The sequence below is a fragment of the Schistocerca gregaria genome, chromosome 4 (assembly GCF_023897955.1).
Source record: "Schistocerca gregaria isolate iqSchGreg1 chromosome 4, iqSchGreg1.2, whole genome shotgun sequence".
Taxonomy (NCBI): domain Eukaryota; kingdom Metazoa; phylum Arthropoda; class Insecta; order Orthoptera; family Acrididae; genus Schistocerca; species Schistocerca gregaria.
Window position 1 is genome coordinate 656,772,266 of NC_064923.1, and position 21,451 is coordinate 656,793,716.

General features: G+C 38.9%; 1 protein-coding gene across 2 annotated transcripts in view; it reads right to left on the reverse strand.

Annotated features, from left to right (window-relative positions):
• The window catches only part of LOC126365846 (queuine tRNA-ribosyltransferase accessory subunit 2-like), a 97,182-nt gene that overhangs the window by 20,415 nt on the left and 55,316 nt on the right, over positions 1–21,451 (reverse strand). For both annotated transcript variants that reach the window (XM_050008488.1, XM_050008487.1), the window contains exons 5-6: positions 18,054–18,242; positions 15,799–15,980 (exon numbers count right to left, since the gene is read on the reverse strand). In XM_050008488.1, the coding sequence (XP_049864445.1) occupies positions 15,799–15,980; positions 18,054–18,242 (371 nt within the window). The remainder of the gene's footprint in view (positions 1–15,798; positions 15,981–18,053; positions 18,243–21,451) is intronic.

Here is a 21,451-nt window from a genome sequence, read left to right on the forward strand (position 1 = left end):
TTCCTACAACATTCATGTCAATGTTAATTAACTGCAGGAATTTGTTCAAGTTTTGGGTTGTATGGAGATTTCTGCTTCTTATAATGTTCAGAATGAAATTTATGTTTTATCCAGAACTATCCACCAAACAGTAACAGAACATTCTGCACATAGCAACACTACCTACTTTAAAAAATGCTCAATACTCATGCCATCTGGAGTCTATCCACCACCCACAATATTTCTCAACACTAACTCTCCTGATGTGTGCAGGTAAGAACTGTGTATTAAGCCTTCTGTGCAGGTGATCCTCTGATCTAAATCTTCAATAGTCTCTACCACTGGCCACCACCTACCACCTCCCACTCTGTTGCCGTTGCCACTACCTCTGCAGTGATTTCCCATACAACACTAACTGAGTGGTGACTGCTCCCCCCCCCACCCCCCCCCCCCCCCACCCACAAATATCTCTTCCTCTCCATCTCTTTAGTTTTGTGAATTAATCTACATTGTGCCACTGCTGAGATATTGACTATTGATGGCAGATATGCGACAGCAGGTCAAATAATATCTAACTGCTGACAGAATACGAAAATGTATCACTGACTGCCAACAATGGGCTATGGAGAAACAGTGTGGAGCTGCCCACATTCTTAGCATTTCATTGTGTGTTGTGGCACTGTGTGATCCTGGAAAAGTGTTACATTAGCAAACAGATCTCATGATTCAAGTAACACTTACCATAAACAAACCACCAATGGATTGAAAAACAAAGTCATGCATCCCAGTCAGGAATTGGCAGACAATCCAGAACTTCATTCGGAAAAGTTATAATAGTACTTTTCAGTGCACAGCATATTGTGCACTTTGTGAATTTTGTGGATGACAAATGAACAATCCTAAATATCGGTGTCCTTATATTAGAACCTACATAGTCCAATTCATTAGGGAATGGACTTGTACTTGATTTAATAAGTAATATCATGACAAGGGCTACTCGTAATAGTCGTAGTAGTAATAGTAGTAGTATGGCCCGCAACAATCATCATACCCTTTCAACTGTCTCAGTCCTTTATTCTCCTTCTCACAACTGTCTGGCCCGGCCACAACTTGGTCAGTATTGCAATGAATGTGTGTGTGTGTGTGTGTGTGTGTGTGTGTGTGTGTGTGTACGCATGCACAAAAAAGCAATACCTGTGATCATTTTTTGAATTGTTGTTTCCATTCCAGAATTTGTAGTACTGTAATATTTAAAGAAACAGGGCAGCAAATGTGCGTTTGACATGCCAGTGCTTCATGAAGTGTTCTATAATTTGATACAAGTCAAACCAATGTGCAATTTTGGATTTTCAGACCCCCCCCCCACACACACACACACACACACAAAACACACAAAGGCATTGTCAGAGGCAAAATTTTCAAAAAGTGGCAACAAAATTCACAGACTGACAGGGGCTTGAACCCATAAAACTCGATTTGTATTCTGAAACTTGTCCACTAAGCACCACATGATCATAGTATGTGACAGAATATGGTTTGTGTAAAAATTTAATGAGACTGATTGTTTTATCTACCAAAGTTATTATTTTTTTCACACAGCGATATTGTCTCCTTCACAACAGTTCCCTTTGGTAGCTACACACAGTTGGAGTCATTGTTCCCAGTCTTGGTAGCAGTGCTGAAAGATTTCAACTCGTATGGCCTTTAACATGTCAGACACATTCTTCTGAATGTTCTCCAGACTCCCAAAATGATGTCTTTTGAAGACTTTCTCAATTTCAGGAAAAGAAAAAAAAGTCACAAGGACTCAGATCAGGTGAATAGGGGGATTGTGGAACACAGGAATGCCATTTGAGTTCAAAAATTCCATGATGGAAGTAACCATGTGACATGATGCATTATCATGGTGCAGCTTCCACTTGTCTGCAATGTACAGTCTCATCTGATTCACCCTTTCAAAGACACCTTTGTAGAACAAATTGTTTATACACAATACCCCAACTGTCAAAAAAGCAAATCAGCACTGTTTTGATCTTAGATTTGCTCATTTGAGCTTTATTCACTCCTGGAGATGTTGCAGTGTGTTATTCTGCACATTGCTGCTTTGTCTCAGGATCATACTCATCAAGCCAGGATTCATCACCTGTGATGTCACAACTGGGCCATTTGTGTTCATTGGCAATCCTCTCAAGATCACCATACACACTTCTTCAATTGTCCTCCCGCTTAGTTGTGAAGTTTGTCAACACTATATTGGCACAAACCTTTCGCATGTGCAAATCTTTAGTAAAAATGAAATGTATGGTGGAAGTGTTTAAGTTTAACAGGTTTAGACATTCACCTGCTTTATCTCCTCATTGACTGTCTTCAGTGTTGACCTACTGCGTTGGTATACTGCCTGAAAAATGGGGGTGGAAGTTCAACACTGACTACTTTAATGTTGTAGCCAACAGGTGTACATTTGCGTTTCACAGTTCTTTACTTTCACTCTTCACACTCCCCAATATACACATTTAATATGGCCAGTTAACTATTGTTTAACTTTCGATAAGACTCATTAATAGGTCTCAGGCAAATATCCATGTACTGCTACAATAGTTTACTGTTGAACATCTATGAGCAGTAAGAGCCTAACCACATAGTTCACAGTTCTTGAAGAATAAAAAGGTACATGTGGAACAGACACTGTCATTGTTTTAACACACGGCCTAACTGTGTTACACTTATTTCACAGTTAAGTTGATGCATTGTTGTTGGCCTAACCATTACATGTTTCCCGTCTGAAACTCTGCCGCGGACTGACTGTCTCGAGCCCAAAAATTTGGTCTTTACATATCCTCACAATAACAGGTCCTGTTACACATTGTTCGATTGTTAAATTAAATGAATACATCGAAAAATTCATTCTTCTTAACAGTTTCTTCTACTACAAGAGTTAAGCCAAATTATTTGCCTTAAAGATGAAATTAAGAAATATCACCATGCAAACAATACTTTTGACAAAATCGTTAATTACTGTGGAATTAATTAATTAATTAATTTACTAACATGTTTTCGAATAGAGCTAAATAGATCCCTCAAGAATACCATTAGTTGCATCTCCAAATGTTTATAATTAGTACAGAACCCATATTTGTTTATAAGTCAACAATAGAATTTAAGTCACGAAACAATCACAGATTTCACCCTATAACAAAAGTATTAACAAAGAAGAGTCAAAATAAATTAGAAAATCAATCACATAGATAAAACTCAGCACGAAACCAGACCTGGTGTTATATTCTTTAAAACCGAGAGCCAATCTTTATCTTTTATGAAAATGCAGATTACACCCATGCATGTCAGTGGCAATTAGTTAAAAGTGAAGAAATGAATTTTAAGGAGGCAGATGGCAAAACAAGAGGGGAAGCAAAAATATCCCAACTTCCTTTGTCACAAGGTCACCCACCATCCTTATCATTAAATGTTGGTCTGATCTCATGTTCGACATTTTCATCAGTTTTTGAATTTGGATTCCCTGACCAAGGTTCATGTTCTCAGCCTTCCAAAAATGATTTTGTGACAGCAAAAAACCTGTGCTCTATAAAAGTAATGTTTCTCATTGATTTTTCAAAGGTATCATGCATGGATTCCCCAAAACTTGGCTGCATAACAGTGCTTTAAATTCCGCAGTTCCATTTTCGTAACACACAACAAAAACACAACTTCACTGACGACGCCCTAAAAAATTACGTGATAGCTATACAGAGCTGAAACTCTGAGCATCTGGAATGGATAAACACATGGGTCTACACAAGAAGAACACCACAGTGTGGCCAGATCACTCGCAGTGTAGTCAGCCTTATTACCTTTCTCACACATCTCATGTTTTATTCTTTTGTGTCCATCTAGCTTTTTCTGTGTATTATTTCCATGAACTCATTCCTTCTGTTGTGTATTGACAATAATAGACTAGCATGTTGTCAATACAGAATTCCCACCAGACGTCACAATAGAAAATTTAAAAATCACATATGTGATATTAACACTTTAAGTAACAATGGTACATAACTTTTTCCTCCTGATTCATTGATACTTATATTATCCTGAAAGAGACTTTTGTCACTTAATCCTAGAGTCATTGTGCCATTTTTCGTAACAAAAGCAGCATGCGACATACTTTGTATGCATGTAACAATAAAATAGACTCACATTATATGACCTAAATCTCTGTTTAATTAAACAATAATTGGTTGTCGTGAACAAGTGTTAACTCACACCAATGACCCATTTGAAGCACTAAACAGTGCAGCTGAATGAGGCCGCAGCCATCCGCTTATTTGATTACTAATTACTTCACGAATAACTACCTCAGTGTGGGATTATGCTGCAAGCTCAGAATCTGGGTAATTTTCTTGAAGAGATTGTAAATTTTTTCTCACCTAGCTTGCTGTTTATTTTATATTACTGCTGCTCACTTGGATGTCTGTCAACACAACTTCTCACTGTGTTAGATGAAGCAGTAATGAAGAAATATGTATGGGCATGCAACTGTAAAACAATGGAATGTAACAAAATCTTTTTTGTTTTTGGCGCACTCTGTACATAGGCCCGCACTCTTTCAAGGGTTAAACGGCTGATAATTAAAATGTTTAGAACATTCCCTGTCTGATAGTTCCAGGTCCTTTCTACAATGGCACAAAATTGTAAAAAGTATCATAATATATCCTAAACTTATTATAGACAAGAAGTAGCTAAATAACATGTCCACAAGGATCCACTCTTCGCAAGTGTTTACTCATGACAAATTTTAGGGCATTTACGAATGATGTTGTAGTAACCGAAGAACAATTTTCATAAAAATCTTATATTTCTATTTACAGCTCACAGAAGAGTCTAGTTTTGGCAAAATGTACATAATGAAGTAATGCTACATACAGGGAATAATGGAAATTTCAGAACATAAACAATAAACAAAAATGAGGAAATGCAGCCATTCACCTTAAGCAGATTCAAATGAGACACAAATATAGTAGCAAAGGTGTGTTTCTCACTTCTGAGCAGGCAGTAGCTTGAAAGAACAGTTAAATAGTTACACCTCTGTGCTGTTACTTGTGTCACTTGCTGTGCATGCACCACACATCAGTTAGCTACATGTTGTTATTCTCTTTCATGAAGTGTTTTATTTCTGCATTCTTAGAGCATCTGCACCTAGTATCATAGAAAATTCATGAGATAACTTCATATGCCAAACACAATAGTGCAAGAAAACAAAACTTACTGATAGACAGGGTGGCATGGAAGAGGATCGCTGCCATGAAGACAGCTGGCGAGTTTAATATTCACTAATGAACATAATGTAGCAAAAACACAGTGGAATATAGTTTTTTGTAAATCTAGCTTAACTGTAATACTGCCACTGCCAAACTTCACATAAACTATATTTTTGTCGGTTGTGTTTCACTGCTTTAATAAATTGTAGAAAAGACATCATGTAACACATTAAGCTTCTCTTCAATTTGTTCTTTATGTGCGACCTGTACTGCTCAAAGACCATTATCCAGCACAGATTTTTTTTAAATAGCTAGCAAAAAATGTATCACTTATAAATAGTGTTTAGTCATGCAGAGATGGGTGAATGCATCAGGCTCTTCATGATTAAATTTTATTTATAAATATTATATTACTGACACTTTTTTAATGTAGGAACATCTGCAACTCTTGCTGTTAACAAAAATCTAGCTGGATAATGGCCTTTGACTGGTACTGGTCACACAATAAAGAACAAATTGAACAGCAGCTTAATGCATTACATGGAATCATTTCCCCAATTCTTGAAACTAATTGCTTACGAGCAACAGACTTCACTGTTTTAAGGAGTACAAAATTTTGACTCATAGCCAATGAAAATCAGTCCAACAAGTATACATTTACATTGTGCCTTACTGTTGATGTACACTTTACCACAAAGTTCTTTTCTTCAAACAAAGGGAGACCATAATGGTTGGGGGCAAATACTGTACCATGGCCATACGGCGGAAAGGTAACAAGTATGATATACGAAACAAATTTAGGAGACTATGTTCACTCCCATGTGGGATTTGTTTCCCCATGATAATACTGTCAATCATATATCCTGATGTATCAGGCAAAGGCAGCCACATAGTTACAGAGGACTGATGGACACTAGAAAACAGTTAACACTAGCTTTCGAGCTCTTGGTCTTTTTCTAGTAAGAGTATTGTGATTGTACTTTTACTTGAAAAAGAGTAAGAGCTCAAAAGTTAGTGTTATCTGTTTCATAATACCTGTTTCTGTGCACCACACGCCAGTTCACTAAGGGTAAGTACTTGCCTTTCTCTTATTTTACATATTTTTCTACCTGAGAATTTCCATTATTGTTTATAGTAGATGTCAAAGATGTTTGATCAGCATGAGGATAAAATAGGATGTCCTGCCTACCAAAATTGCCAGGTTTGAGTGTTACTAATTCAAGGTAGCCTGTGTTGGAAAAGTATTTAAGTACTTTTTACACTCTGTTAGAATCTTTGTAGGATCTAGAACAATTTCTTTGCAAGCAATGTTACAAAATCCTTTTGTGACCATTCAAAATTTATTTGCACTAATCTGCAGGAGGATTCAGATTGCATTAGTACAAAGACATATCAAGTAGGTATTTATATGATTTTGCCCAGTTGCTATATCAACAGTACATTCTTCTGGTGACATACATGTTACTAACATTAATAGCAACTTATAGATACGGTAATGCAGCACAGAAATTGTCTACCACAAAGGTTCCTGCTGAAAAGTTTGACATTGTTGTAACTACCAAATTTGTGTGTCTGCTGCTTCATAGTCCATGCATGAAGTTTGTGTTTTATTTGGCCACTAGAGGCCACCCAGCCTGCTGGAACAATAACAGTTGAGGATGTTGCCGGAGCACAAGTCTCTGCCAGGCACTACTGTGGTGTCTGTTGTACGTACTTTCTCTCTCATGTGTTTATGCTTTATCAAGTAATAAAGTTACAGTGTTCTTGTATTAGAACACTTTCACGACAAATACTGTATTCCACTCCGTGTATCCCACTTCAATTATTGGTCCTTTCTGTGTAATTTCCGGGGGCTGATGACCTCAGCAGTCAAGTCCCATAGTGCTCAGAGCCATTCGATCCATTTCTGTAATTTCCATGGAGGCATTGCTTAAATCTCTTCTCGAGCAACAGCATGTGCTGACAGTTGCTATTTCCTGTTTAATATCTACATTGTGATGACATGCACTCCTGCCAATGATATATCTACCACTGTTCCCTGTGTACAATGATGCAGTAGAAGACTGGAATGGTTATGAAAATGCCTGCAACGGTATTTCCGGGCATCTGGGGTAACAGACTTAAACTCATGCAAGGCTCTTCTTTTTTTGTTATGAATGTCACTTCTTACTTTTCAGTTGTTGTGCCTGCTCAACTCATTACAAGAACCCTCAAGTCTTTCTTTTTATCAGATGTGGAAGATACTTTTTACCAATCATTATATATGTACTCACATCACTGCTACTCATGTGGAGTTTTACCGTTGCAATAGTGAGCAAAACAAGTCGTACAGGGCTTGAGCAGCAGAACTACACAGACTTAGTCTTGTCATAATTTTGTGGAAAATGTTCATAAGGAATCCTATGCAAATCAAATGGTTTGAGACTGCAACACTACATACAGAAGTTCAAGAGCAAGCTTCACAGCACGGAAATACTACACTTATAGAAGTATTAAACTTAGCTCAATGGAAGCCTGGTCCGAAGTTTAAGAAATCGGTTCCTCTCCCCCCTCCCAGCCTTCAGACACGTTGCAAGGGAATGGAGAAGCTATTGCAGCACTCCAACATACACCTCAGTATCATATAGGTAATAGTTGTCCATGACAACAACGGTCCGAGTCACAACAGCAACAGCCTTGTGCTCTGCTGCCTTCATACCCATACTGTTTTATTCAACTTGAACAGATTGCGTCCCCAAAGTGCTGGGCAATGCGTAATAGATGTCATAAAAAAATGACACATTACTTCTGTGTGTAACTCTCTTCCAAAACTGAGTGAGAATGAAACGAACATGGGTATGAACAGCATGTCAGCAGTGATGGTGTCTCAAAGCACATGTTCATGCTCACTTCACTTCTGATGCTATGTCCCGTGGCAGTGCGTCGCATAGCTCAACAACCAACATCAATGACAGAGGAAATGGACTTCTTCACAAAGGAAAGGAGTGCTGTAACTACCAAATTTGTTTGCGCACCACTTCATAGTTTGTGCATTAAGTTTATACTTGATTCAGCCACTAGAGGCCATCCGGCCTGCTAGTAAGAGAGCAGTTGCATGTACAGCCTGCCAGATGCACCCCTTTAGAACTAACGACTATATAGGCCGGAGTGCAGGCTCTGCTGAGCACTTGTTTGTAGTCTGTTGTATGTACTTTGTCCTTCATGTGTTTTTGCTTTTTCATGTTATAAACTTACAGTGCTCTTGGGTTACAACAAACATTTATTGCGACATATTAAGTATGTGTACCTGAATATTTCCCATCCAAAGTTCTAGTATGTTAAAATAGTTTCTTGTTTCTCTTTAATACAGTTCATTGCTGTAATGACAAACACACCCTTTCCCCAGTAACTATGCAACAATTACAAAGTCTTGATGTATTATGATAATCATATTTCTTGCATGTTTCACTTAAGTGTTTTTACCAGTAGTATTAATGTTAATAATTACATCTCTGTATAGCTTGAGTCATGGCTATTGCAAAAGAAAATTAAGTTCCACTGGAAATTTCTGTACAGGGTGACTAATTGTACCTGCAGCAGGAATGAAATGATACAGATTGAGAAGTTAATGTTAAAAAATAAATACAATTTTTTTCACATGGATTATTCTGGTTCATAAAAGTAAGTCACAGGTACATAGATGGGGCTTTGAATAGGATACAAGTAAGATTTTATTGTAATATAACACCTGACAAAAAAAGGAAGGAATCACTAGGGGAGAAGGAAACAGAATGAAATTTTATGGCTTGAGAGGGTATGTGATGATACTTCAATGATACAAAATCGAGTCAGATTTACAAAGAACTTGACAGTATGAGCCCACATATCAGTTTTATATTGCATCTCTTATTGGCTTGGATGCATGCACAATTTGGTTGGCAAGGGTGTCATAAACTGGTGAATCCTCTCCTGAACCAGATGGCCCCCAATTGTTGTAACTAGCCTTTGATATCCTGGGTAATGGTACAGGAACAGTGTTGATGTCCAAGATGGTCCCACACATTCTATCTGTGACAGACCAGGAGATACTGTTGGCCACAGGAGTACCCCAACATCACACAGGCAGTTCATAGAGAAACATGTCCTATGCAGAAGAGCATGTCCTGTTGAGAAAGGCACCACAACACTGTATTATGACATGTAACACATTCAGAGGGAGGATGTCCATGAGATACTATTGTATAGTCAGAGTTTCCTCAATCACCGCCAGCCATATCCTGAAGTAATATCAGATGACTCCCCATAGCATGATGTAACAAGTACCACTGCTGTGCCTCTCAGAAACATTGGAAGGCTGGGGTCTTTCCCCATGTCACCACCATACTCACTAATGATGATCATCTAGGATAGTGGAGAACCACAATTCATCATTGAACACCATGCAAAACTATTCATCAGCAATCCATGCATTTCAGACACAGGACTACCCTAAATGCAGCAGTTCATGCTGTGGTGTTAATGGGAGAAAACATACACGGGTTGGAAATTTCCTAGTCTGGCTGCTGAGAGTCTCCATTCAGTAGAGCAGGATGACAAGGAACATTGTAGGGTGCGCATTACTTGTTCTCGGTTGGCAGGCAGAGGGGTGTGAAGGAGTTATGAACTACTTGGCGCACAACACAGTGATTCACCCTTGTAGTGGTCAGACATAGCTGACTGGAACCTTGATGACGAATATGCTGGCCCTCATGTCACCTACAGTCCAACATCAGGCCACTGACACATTCGAATGCCCCACAAATTTCGATACTGCGTGATTCGATCAGCCAGCCAAATGGAGAGCCAACCTTCATGCCCTCTATAGTGTTCACTCATTATGCGACACTGTTCATGTCCCTTATACACAAATCAGCCAGCACATTATGACCAACTACCCAATAGCTGGTATGTCCACCTTTGGCACAAATAACAGCAGCAATGCATCATGGCATGGAAGCAATGAGGCCCTGGTAGGTTGCTGGAGGCAGTTGGCACCGCATCTGCACACACAAGTCACCTATTTCCCATCAAGTCCAGGGAGGGGCACAATGAGCTCTGAAATCACATTCAGTCACATCCAAGGTGTGTTCTATCAGGTTCAGATTTGTCAAGCTGGAGGGCCAGCGTACCCACTGCAACTCGTCACTGCGTTCCTCGAACCATACCATCATGCTCCTGGCCTTGTGACATGCTGCATTATCTTGTTGAAAAATATCGCTGCCATCAGCAAACATGATTGTCATGAAGGGGTGTACAATATTCCTTGGCCATCATGGTGCCTTGTACGCACTCCACTGGACCCATGGATGCCATGTGAATGTTCCCCAGAGCATAATGGAGCTGCCGCCAGCTTGTCTTCAGGTATCAAGGAGCTGTTCCGCTGGAAGACGATGGATTCGCACCCTACCATCAGCTTGATGAAGAAAGTATTGGGATTCATCAGACCACACACTGCCCCTGCACCAAAATGCGGTCCCGATAGTCAAGTGCCCATTTCAGTCGTAGTTACCAATGTCAGGGTGTTAACAATGGCACATGCATGAGTCATCAGGTGCAGAGGCCAATCATTGAGAATGCTCAGTGCATTGTCTGTTCAGGCACGCTTGTATTCTTCCCAGCATTAAAGTCTAATGTTAGTTCCGCCACAGATCATCACCTGTCTTTTTCTACCAGTCTGCCCAACCTACGACATCCGACATCTGTAAAGGGGAGGGGGGGGGGGGGGGGGGGGAAGGGGGGGGGGAGGGAGGGGGCTGCCCAGCTCCATGATGTGTGGATGTGGTTTCACCTTGGTTTCGCCAAATGATGAAATTGCTCACCATACCACTCCTAGAACACCTGAAAGGTCATGCAGTTTTTGAAACGCTCATGTCAAGCCTTCGGGCCACCGTAATCTAGTCTCAGTCAAACTCAGATAGATTGCTCGCCTTCCCCATCCTACACACGGACAGCATGCTCACTGATACTACATGCACTGCGCATGTGTGACTAGCAATCATTCCTCACTAAGTGACAGTTCTATAGCCCGGACGGGTTTATATCAACAGAGAGTCAGTGGTCATAATGTTCTGGCTGATCGCTGTATTTCCTACCACATCTGGCAACAATACTAAACATGAAAAACAATAATCCACTGTGCTGTTGATTCTACCTGCCACAGAGAACTGCAACTCTTATCATTTACGAGGTGTGATGAAAACATATGTGACTGAAGTTTTTTAGCAGCAACAGCAGACATCACAACCTTTTGATGTAATCTGTTTGATAGCCTGATCTGTTGAGACAGGCAGCATCAAGTTGGAAAACATTCTGAATTGTCAGTCAGTGTCCAGAACTGCTAGAGTGAGGTGGTGTTTACCACATCTGTCGCACAGCACGAATTTCAAACAAAGCATGAACATTAAGTTCTGTTTCAAGTTCAAGTATGGCTATAATGCTGTTAACTCTTGAGGACTGTTAACAGGTGGTATGAGCCATCAAAAAGTGGAAGAAGATGAGCAACATTTGGGGCATCCATTAACCTAAAAAACAGAAGAAAATACGCAAAAAGTGGCACAAATTATTCATTCCAGAAGGGGAATAAGTATTCAAGCTTGCCGAAGAAGGATTCTTGCAAAACATTTTACTGATAATTTGAATATGAGATTTAGTGTGTGTGAAATTTGTTCTCAATCTTTTGCATGATGAACAGAACGAAAATCATGTGTCAGTTTGCACAGAGTTGAAAGATTGTTTTCATTCAAATCTGGACTTCATGTCAAAAATTGTAACTGGAGATGAAACTTGCATCTATGGGTATGATAATGAGATGCATATTCAGAGTTTCCAATGGAAAACTAGTGTATCTCTTCACACTAAACAGACACACAAGTCAAAGCTAAATATCAAAGTCACACTCATTGTTGTTTTTGATACTGAGGGTGTGTCAAACTTGCATGAACATTGTATACAGCAAAGGACTCAGATTAATGTTGCGCATCGCCCATCACTTGCGATACCACTGTAAATTCCAAGTTAAGTATTGTCAATCTGCTTTATTGAAATAAAACTACTAATGTTATTTGCTTGAATTGTCGTATATCATTCCAAGAACATCAGAATCCCTTAGGCACCCTATAAGTGACGAGTGGGCAGGACCTCACAAAGGGCATAGTGCAATCAGAGTTCGTTACAAGGGGAACAACTGTGAGCACCAAATTTTGCAAGGACATATTGCAAAAAAAAATTTTGACACCACTCCAAATGTTTCAGGGGGATACAACACAGCATCTGGATACTATTCCAAAAGAAGCCCTCCAGAAATGCTTCCAGTCATAGACTCAACGATGGGATAAGTGCATTGCTAGCCAAGGGCAGTAATTTGAAGGAGATTAAATCAAATCCCATGTAAGCTTATTACTTTGTTTCTAATAGGCTGTGTATGAGCACCTAATTAATTATGCATGAAAGTAATACATAAACCATGAGAATATAATCAAATTAGAAACAGACCACATGAATACATTAGAGATGTATGAAATAGCAGAAAAGAAAACAGTAGCAACATCTGCAGATCTGGTTCAATATAGAGCACAGAATATAAAATCTTGACTATAAAAATTAACATTTGTTGCACAGCATGGGAAAATTAGGTAATGTGTGGGCAAACAGAGAAGTACGATTAGTGGTGATAAGGATATAGCACAGAAAATGTGCCACAAAAAATACAGGGCACAGGTAAGAAGTCAGAAGTAATAGCAGCTATAACTCAAAATCCAGATTAATAATAAATGAGGTATACTAACTATACAAGTCAAAGATGGAATGCGAAAACTGGAAAAACCGGGGGGGGGGGGGGGGGGTCACAAGCAAAAATGAAAAAATAAAAACAATACAACAAATAAGAGTTAATATCCTGACAAGTGAATCTCTAATTCAGAATAATCAAACTGAAATTAAGAAGTGAAAATTTATTATTCCTCCCTCCCTAAAATGAAGAATCCATGTGATACATCAAAAATCTTGAAAACTCCTGAGTGCTTATGATCATGCTTTAGAAGTACTCTGAAATTTATTTAGAATCCCTGTATTTTAGTAATGTATCACTGTGTCTTGAATAGAGTCCAAAACACTTTCAGATACCTTTTTGAAACTACTTCTGAATAGAATACAAATAACAAATATTCACTGTATACATGAACCACTCAAAATGTTGACAGGCCGGACTATAAGGATGGTGGCTACAAGCAGGAGATACTATTGATGGCTGATGGACTTTATATGAACAGAGGTTTTTGTGGAGCCATATGAGAAGTGGAGGTCAACATCCAGGAAGGTGGTACACTAGGCTGATAAGAACCAGGTGAAAAAGATGAAAAGAGCTTTTAAGGCTGTGGAGTAATGAGGATAGAATGCTTTGATATGGATCATGGTGATATCATCTATGAATCTGAACCATACAAGGGAGTTCATAATCTCAGGTAGCTAGGAGGGTTTTCTCTAGATGAGCCTTAATCAGCTTGTTTTATGAGGATGCTAAGCAGTTGCCCATAGCAGTGCCTCCGATTTGTTTTTATATCGTCCCTCAAAGGGTACATACTTGTGGGTAAGAACATAGTTGGGCATGGGCATAAGGATGAGGTGATGAGTCTGGAGTCAGCAGGATGATGGGAGAGGTAGTACTATGGTTGCAAGGTCAAGAGCAGGGGAAGTTTTGGTGTACAACAGCAATGAGCAAGGCTCCGGGTCATACTGAGGTGAGGATAGTAAACAAGATGAAGGGCTTGGTTTGTGTCCTCAGTACTGGATGTTTCACAAGAGGTAATGTGATGGAGTCATTGGTCATCAAGAGGAGAACAGTCGATGGTTACATCAGGCCTTTCAGGACAGTTAGAAGTATGCATTGCAGGAAGGGTATTTACGTGTGTGTGTGTGTGTGTGTGTGTGTGTAGGGTGTAGGGTGTACTTGAGTGAAAAAGGAAATGGGTTTGGAGGATGATAGGATCAGGATCTGTTTTAAGTTGTGGATGGTATCACTTTCCTCCACCTTGGGGACTATGTTTTTGTGAGGGGACCTGGGAACTGAGTATGATGCCAGGTTGGGGGCAAGGAATTTCTTTTAGGTAACCAGTGGGTGGGTGTTTGGGAGTAGGGAAGTTTCATAGCTGCAGAGGTAAGGTTCAATGTTAGCTTTGATTATGAAAAGTCAATGGTAAAAATTTGTTTCCATTGCATGGATCGAAAAAGTGTTCCCAGTGCAGGAACCAAGTGAAGGGTGGCAAATTTTTGACCAGCCTAGCATGACTGAATTTTGGAGCAGCACTAAGGTAGGACCTTACGATAGGACTTATGCAGGATTAAGGCTGTAGTGTACATATTGCCAACAGTGTCTTGCATGTGTCTGGGTTCTGGGTTTTGTGGTATAATGTGGTATAACAGCAAGGCAGGGTATATCATCTTGTTGTGCAATGGTGTTTTGGTATTGGAGTAAGGTGAAAGTAAACTGGACAACTTTTATGAGATGGTGTGCGTGCTCTTCTAGGAGAGAACAGAGATAGTTTAAGAGATGTCTGTGCCATGGAAATTTGGTTTTCTATTATTTGAGAGTAACAGGAACTGGTGGGATCTGAACATTTTTAAGTCATTGTGGAAGGATGTCTGGCATCCAAAGATGGGAATTTTTATGGCAAGATCATTTGGAGGATTTGATGGAATTGTCTGCATTAAAGGCATAGTATTTGGGATGGGTTGTAGCTAGGGATAGAGATGCTTTTCTGAACAGGCACAGTTAAGATGGAACCATGTTCCAATAGAAGTCATATGTACCCAAAAGGGAGGGAAAGAGAAGTTATATATTCCTAAAGTATGGCAATTGCAGGTTAGGTACTGCAGGAGAAGACTGAAGAGTAAACAAAGGAGGATTAAAGCGAAATAAACATAGGGAGACAAATATACATGAGACAACTGTAAATGGATGTGTGTTTTGATAGTTATCTCTGAAAAAGACCAAAGTTCTATAGGTCAGCACTATTTTCAATCTTGTACCTCTTGACCACTCAATGTATCAACTATATGGTCCTTCCCTTATTTACACTTTAAGATAAATAAGACTGGAATAAGTGATAATAACAATTCACAGCCCTCAGTATTACAAGAAGTTTATTTGGCTTAATATTCTATATATGCTGCACTGACTACTAAACTAACTGATAAATAATCTGCTTGCGACCATTTAAAAATTCTAAATGTTCAATTTTTATTATCTTCATCTTTCATCAAAAGGTATCCCACTTTGGGACATGATCGATCCTAAGAAAGTAGTTCCCCATGCTTCCTTTTTCCTGTAAGTATTGAAGAGCATTCTTAAGCCCTGTCAGCAATTGTGAAGATTTTAATATTGAACTTTCTTGCCCAAATCTGCTGGATGTACAACAATTAATGGCATGTAATGAACAGAAATGGAAAATCAAATGAAATACTGCTTTGCCAATAAACTGAATATAGAAATGAAGTATCCTGAGCGACATTACATAGAAGACTACTAGGAAAAAGATCGGAGACAATCTGAAACCTGTGCTGTTTGGTGTGCTCGTAATCCAATGAGTTGCAGAACACTAAAGCTGATCCTCTCTCTGACACAATAAACGGGTATGAGCTGTCAAATACATCAATTCCAGACTCTACCAGTTTAAGAACCATATCTGGATTCCAACAACCATGAGTAATACGGGGCTTGTCTTCTGGAAGTAACTTCTGAAACAGTAATGGTAAACGAACATCACTATATGTGAAAATATCAATGAAGATAATAAAACAATGATTATTATGTCAACTGAACATATATTAAATATCTGAATTGTAGTGAGCACAGAAAAGAATTTATTTTGAAAATAATTACAGCTAAGTCATGAACATAAGAAGTGAAGAGCGTTCCATCTTTTTCCAATAGGCAGTGCAATATTGTGGAGGGTGACAAAATAAGGGTAATTTGTGTGAATCACTATGCAAAAATCACAAATTTTATCAATGTTAGCAGTGTTGATTTCAAAGCATAAATGTTATAACAAAAAAGAATAAGTGTGACAAATTCAACAAACGAGTCATCCGATGAACCTGACATACATTGCTAGCTTCTTTTGCATCTAAAATATTTCATTTTTGCAAACCTATCAAGAAAAGCTAACATAGCATGGAAGTAGTAGTAAAAAGGCGGTGTAGATTAAATTGGTCATAACAAGTACAGGGTGTCTCAAAAGGTATGCTACAACTTCAGTGCATTATAGCACCTAAACTAATTAAGATATTCACACCATGTTTGGCTTATGAGACTGACATGCAAAGTTTCGTTTGAGTGTGTTCCAGATTGTTGTGAATGAAGCATAATGACAACAGTTCAATATAAGGCTCAGTGTATGGAATGTTTTATTCAGACTAAATCAGACACACAGGTTCATACGAACTCCCAAAAATGATAAGGGAGCATCCTTCCAGATATCAATCTCTAATGGTACAGGAATTTTATGCAAACAAGAAGTGTTAATGTGAAGCATCATACTAGCTCCCCTGGAAGAAGTGACGCTGACACAGAATGGATACAGTTGCCTTTCCAACATTCACCACAGAAGTCTGTTCAGAGGGCACTGCAGGACTGCAAATCCCAAGGGATAACCATGCATTTGGTCCTTCAGAAACATTTACAAATGTACTGTTGTGCATATTGAAACAAGGTGACAAGCCACAATGTATGCCTTTCACTGTGGACGTTCTTCACTGATTAGTAGGAAGATGGAAATTTTCTAAATAACCAAATATTTCCTGGCAAAGCAATGTTCCACATGTGTAGTATGGTAAACAAACACAATGTTTGCATCCAGTGGACAACCAATCTGGATGCTGTGATGGAAAGGGTATGTGAATGTGTAGTGTTGTTTGATGAGTGGTCACATTGTAGGGCCATTTCCTTTCTCAGGGGAGAGGGGGGCAAAAAACAAAAAACAGTTAATTCTAACAATTACGTTGAGATGCTGGAGCTGTTTGCATTGCAACAACTGGCTGACTGCCAAGAAACAATCTTTTCCAACAAGATGTTGCACTTCCACATTGAGCTCAGTCAATGTGGGATGTTCTAGACCAGGTATTTTCAGATCGCTGGATCCAATTCCCTGGCCTCCTAGGCCTCCTGACATTACACTAATGGACTTCTTCTAAATGCCTGTCCCCCACATAAATGATTTAAATAACTGAATAGTGGCCGCCACTACCACCGTTGATGTGAACATGTTGTGACAGGCATTGGTAGAGCCCAAATACAAACTAGATGTTGTGCATGTCACCAAACGCATACATGTTGAAATTGACTGAACATCATAAAAACTATGTGTGATAGTGTGTCGTGTAAACCAAACACAGATTGAACATTTTAATTAGTTTGGATACTATAACACATTATAATTTTAAGTGCATTTTGAGACACCATGTATTTCTATACATGAAAAGTTTAATTCCATTAGTCTGAAGAAAGGCAATTCACACCATGGGATGATACTTATGAATTTTAAAAATGACAAAAAGGAACACAACAACTACCAGAACTCTTTACAGTAAAGAAACAAGTACAAGATAATTTAAGATAGTCCAAATTGTCAAATTTACATCGCAGGACTGATGATGAATGGCATACAACAAATTTTCTAACACAAAATACCAATGACAGTATAAAGACTGTGGGATTATTTATTTAGTTCTGCTACATATAAAAAACATACTTACTCATAAAGCATAACACCTGCATTACTATCCACTAAATGAAATACTTTTCAGACTTACCACAGTCTCCTGGATAACTTCTCTGATGCTAGAGATTGTAATTTTCTCCACATCTGGTCCATTGGTATGTAGGCCATCAATAACAAAGCCAGATACAGGATGCTGAGCTGCAGCTCTGGCCGATTCTTGTCTTGCATGTACGCTGTATCCTCCTTCAATTACTGCGAAGAGGCTACTGCTTTGTAATGTCTGAAAAACATCACATTTTACGAAGCGTGATGAAACGACATTGCTATGAGTAAATATAACACAACACATACTAATGTCAGTACTAAGTAACATTTCAAAAAAATTAAGAAAGACATATTTTACTCTAATGTGATTAGTTAAAAGTACTGAATTCTTATGCTGCTGAGCCCAGAATACAACAATCTGATTGCAGGATCCAACAACGAACTAACTAGTGTTTTGTTCCAGTAACAATTTCAGTATTAATCACTCAAAAGCTAGCCATTTCATAAAACACTGACACAGAGAGGTAGCTTGACTGGTATTTTCATCACTACCAGCAACTGGTAGTTGCACTCTATTTATAAACCAGGAAGCCACGCAAATCAAAAAAGGTTTTCCGTGTGCAAGGTTTTGGAGCCAGTGGCTCCTTCTTCCAACAGAAGGGTTGGAGGCAAAGGCCTGGAGAGGATTAGGAAAAGGGTTAGAGTTCAAAACCCATCCAGAACCCCAGGTCAGGGGAGACTTACCACACGGGATGAGAAGGAAAGACTGACTTTTGGGGACTGCACTGGCTTCAAAAGCCTTCATACGTTACACCTTCTTTTATAAGTGTGTTCTCCTGCCACTGCTTGGTGGGTAGATGTTTTTATCTATCCAATTACTTCATTGTTGTTGTTGTTGTTGTTGTTGTTGTTGTCGTCGTCTTTGTCCGAAGACTGGTTTGATGCAGTTCTCCATGCTACTCCATCCTGTGCAAGCCTCTTCATCCGAGGAACTACTGCAACCTACATCCTTCTGAATCTGCTTACTGTATTCATCGCTTGCCCCCCCACCCCTATGATTTTTACCCCTCACACTCCCCCCAATAATAAGCTGGTGAGCCACTGACGTTTCAGAATGTGTCCTACCAACCAGTCTCTCCTTCTAGTCAGACTGTGCTACAAACTTCTTTTTTCCCCATTTCCATTCAGTACCTCCTCCTTAGTTACATGATCTACCCATCTAATCTTCAGCATTCTTCTGTAGCACCACGTTTCAAAGGCTTCTATCCATATATGGCTACACTCCATACAAATGCTTTCAGAAAAGACTTCCTGGCACTTAAATCTATACTCAATGTTAAAAGATTCTTCTTCTTTAGCAATGCCTTTCTTGCCATTGCCAGTCTACATTTAATGTCCTCTCTACTTCAATCATCATCAGTTATTTTGCTGCCCAAATAGCAAAACTCATCTATTACTTTAAAAGTATCATTTACTAATCTAATTCTCTCAGCACTACCTGATTTAATTCAACTACATTCCATTAGCCTAGTTTTGATTTTGTTGATGTTCATCTTGTATCTTCCTTTTAAGACAGTGTCCATTCCATTCAAATGCTCTTCCAAGTCCTTCACTGTCGCTGACAGAATTGCAATGGCATCAGCAAACCTCAAAGTTTTTATTTTCCCTGGACTTTAATTCCTACTCCACATTTTTCTTTTGTTTCATTTATGTTTGCTCAACAAACAGATTGAATAACATAGGGGATAGGCTACAACTCTGTCAAATTCCCTTCTAAACCATTGCTTCCCTTCCATGCCCCTCGACTCTTATAACTGCCATATGGTTTCTGTACAAATAGTACATAGTCTTACATCCCTGTATTTTACCCCTGCCACCTTTAGAATTTGAAAGCGAGTATTCCAGTCAAGTTCATCAAAAGCTTTCTCTAAATCTACAAATGCTATAAACATAGGTTTGCCTTTCCTTTAACCTACCTTTTATAAGAAGTTGTAGGGTCATAGTTCAGTAATTTTCACACCTGTCAGCACCTGCTTTATTTGGAATTTGATTTATTACATTCCTCTTGAAGTCCAAGGATATTTCACCTGTCTTATAGAACTTCCACATCAGATGGACTAGTTTTGTCATGGGTGGCTCTCCCAAGGCTATGAGTAGTTCTTGTATATGCCCGGCACCTTGTTTCATCATAGGTATTTCAGTGCTCTGTCAAATTCTTCATGCAGTAATGTATCTCCCACATCTTCATATATGTCCTGTTTCATTTCCATAATATTGGCCTCAAGTACATTGTCCTTGTATAGGCCATCTATGTACTCCTTACACCTTGCTGCTTTCCTTAAGACAGTTTTTCCACCTGAGCTCTTGATATTCATACAAGTCGTTCTCTTTTCTCCAAAGATCTCTTTAATTTTACTGTAAGTGGCATTTATCTTTCCCTTAGTGATATATGCTTCTACATCCTTACATTTGACCTCCAGCCATTCCTGCTCAGCCATTTTGCACTTCCTGTCAATCTCACTTTTTAGAAGTTTATATATACTTTTTGCCTGCTTCATTTACTGCATTTTTATATTTTCTCCTTTCTCCAATTACATTCAATATCTCTTTGTTAACCAAGAATTTTTACTAGCTCTCGTCATTTTACCTACTTGATCCTCTGCTGCCTTCACTATTTCATCTCTCAAAGCTATCCACTCCTCTTCTACCGTATTCCTTTCCCCTGCTCTTGTCCGTCAAAAAGTTTCCTAATGCTCCCTTTGAAACTATCTACAACCTCTACTTCTTTCAGTTTAACAAAGTCTAATCTCCTTAAATCTCTTCTCAGTTTCTTGTGTTTTAATCTACAGTTCATAACCAATAAATTGTGGTCAGAGTCCATATCTGCCCCTAAAAATGTCTTAAATTTAAAATCTGGTTCTGAAATCTCTGAGTTATCCTTATATAATCAATCTGAAACCATTCGGTGCATCCAGGTCTCTTCCATGTATACAACCTTCTTTCATGATTCTTAAACCAAGTGGTAGCTATGACAAAATTATGCTCTGTGCAAAAATCTACCAAGTGGCTTCCTGCTTCATTTCTTTCCTCCTAGTGCATATTCACATACTATTTTTCCTTCTCTTCCTTTTCTTACTATTGAATTACAGTCACTGATGACTATTAAATTTTTGTATCCCTTCACTATCTCAATAATTTATTGTATCTCATCATACATTTTTTCAATCTCTTCATCATCTGCAGAGCTAGTTGGCATATAAACTTGTAGTACTGTGCTGGATGCAGGCTTCATGCCCATTGGCTGTAATGTGTTTAATATGCTGCTCATAGTAGCTTACCCACATTCCTATCTTCTTATTCATGATTAAACCTACTACCCCTATTTGAGTTTGTGTTTATAGCCCTGCATTCACCTGCTCCTCCTGCCACTGAACTTCAGTAACT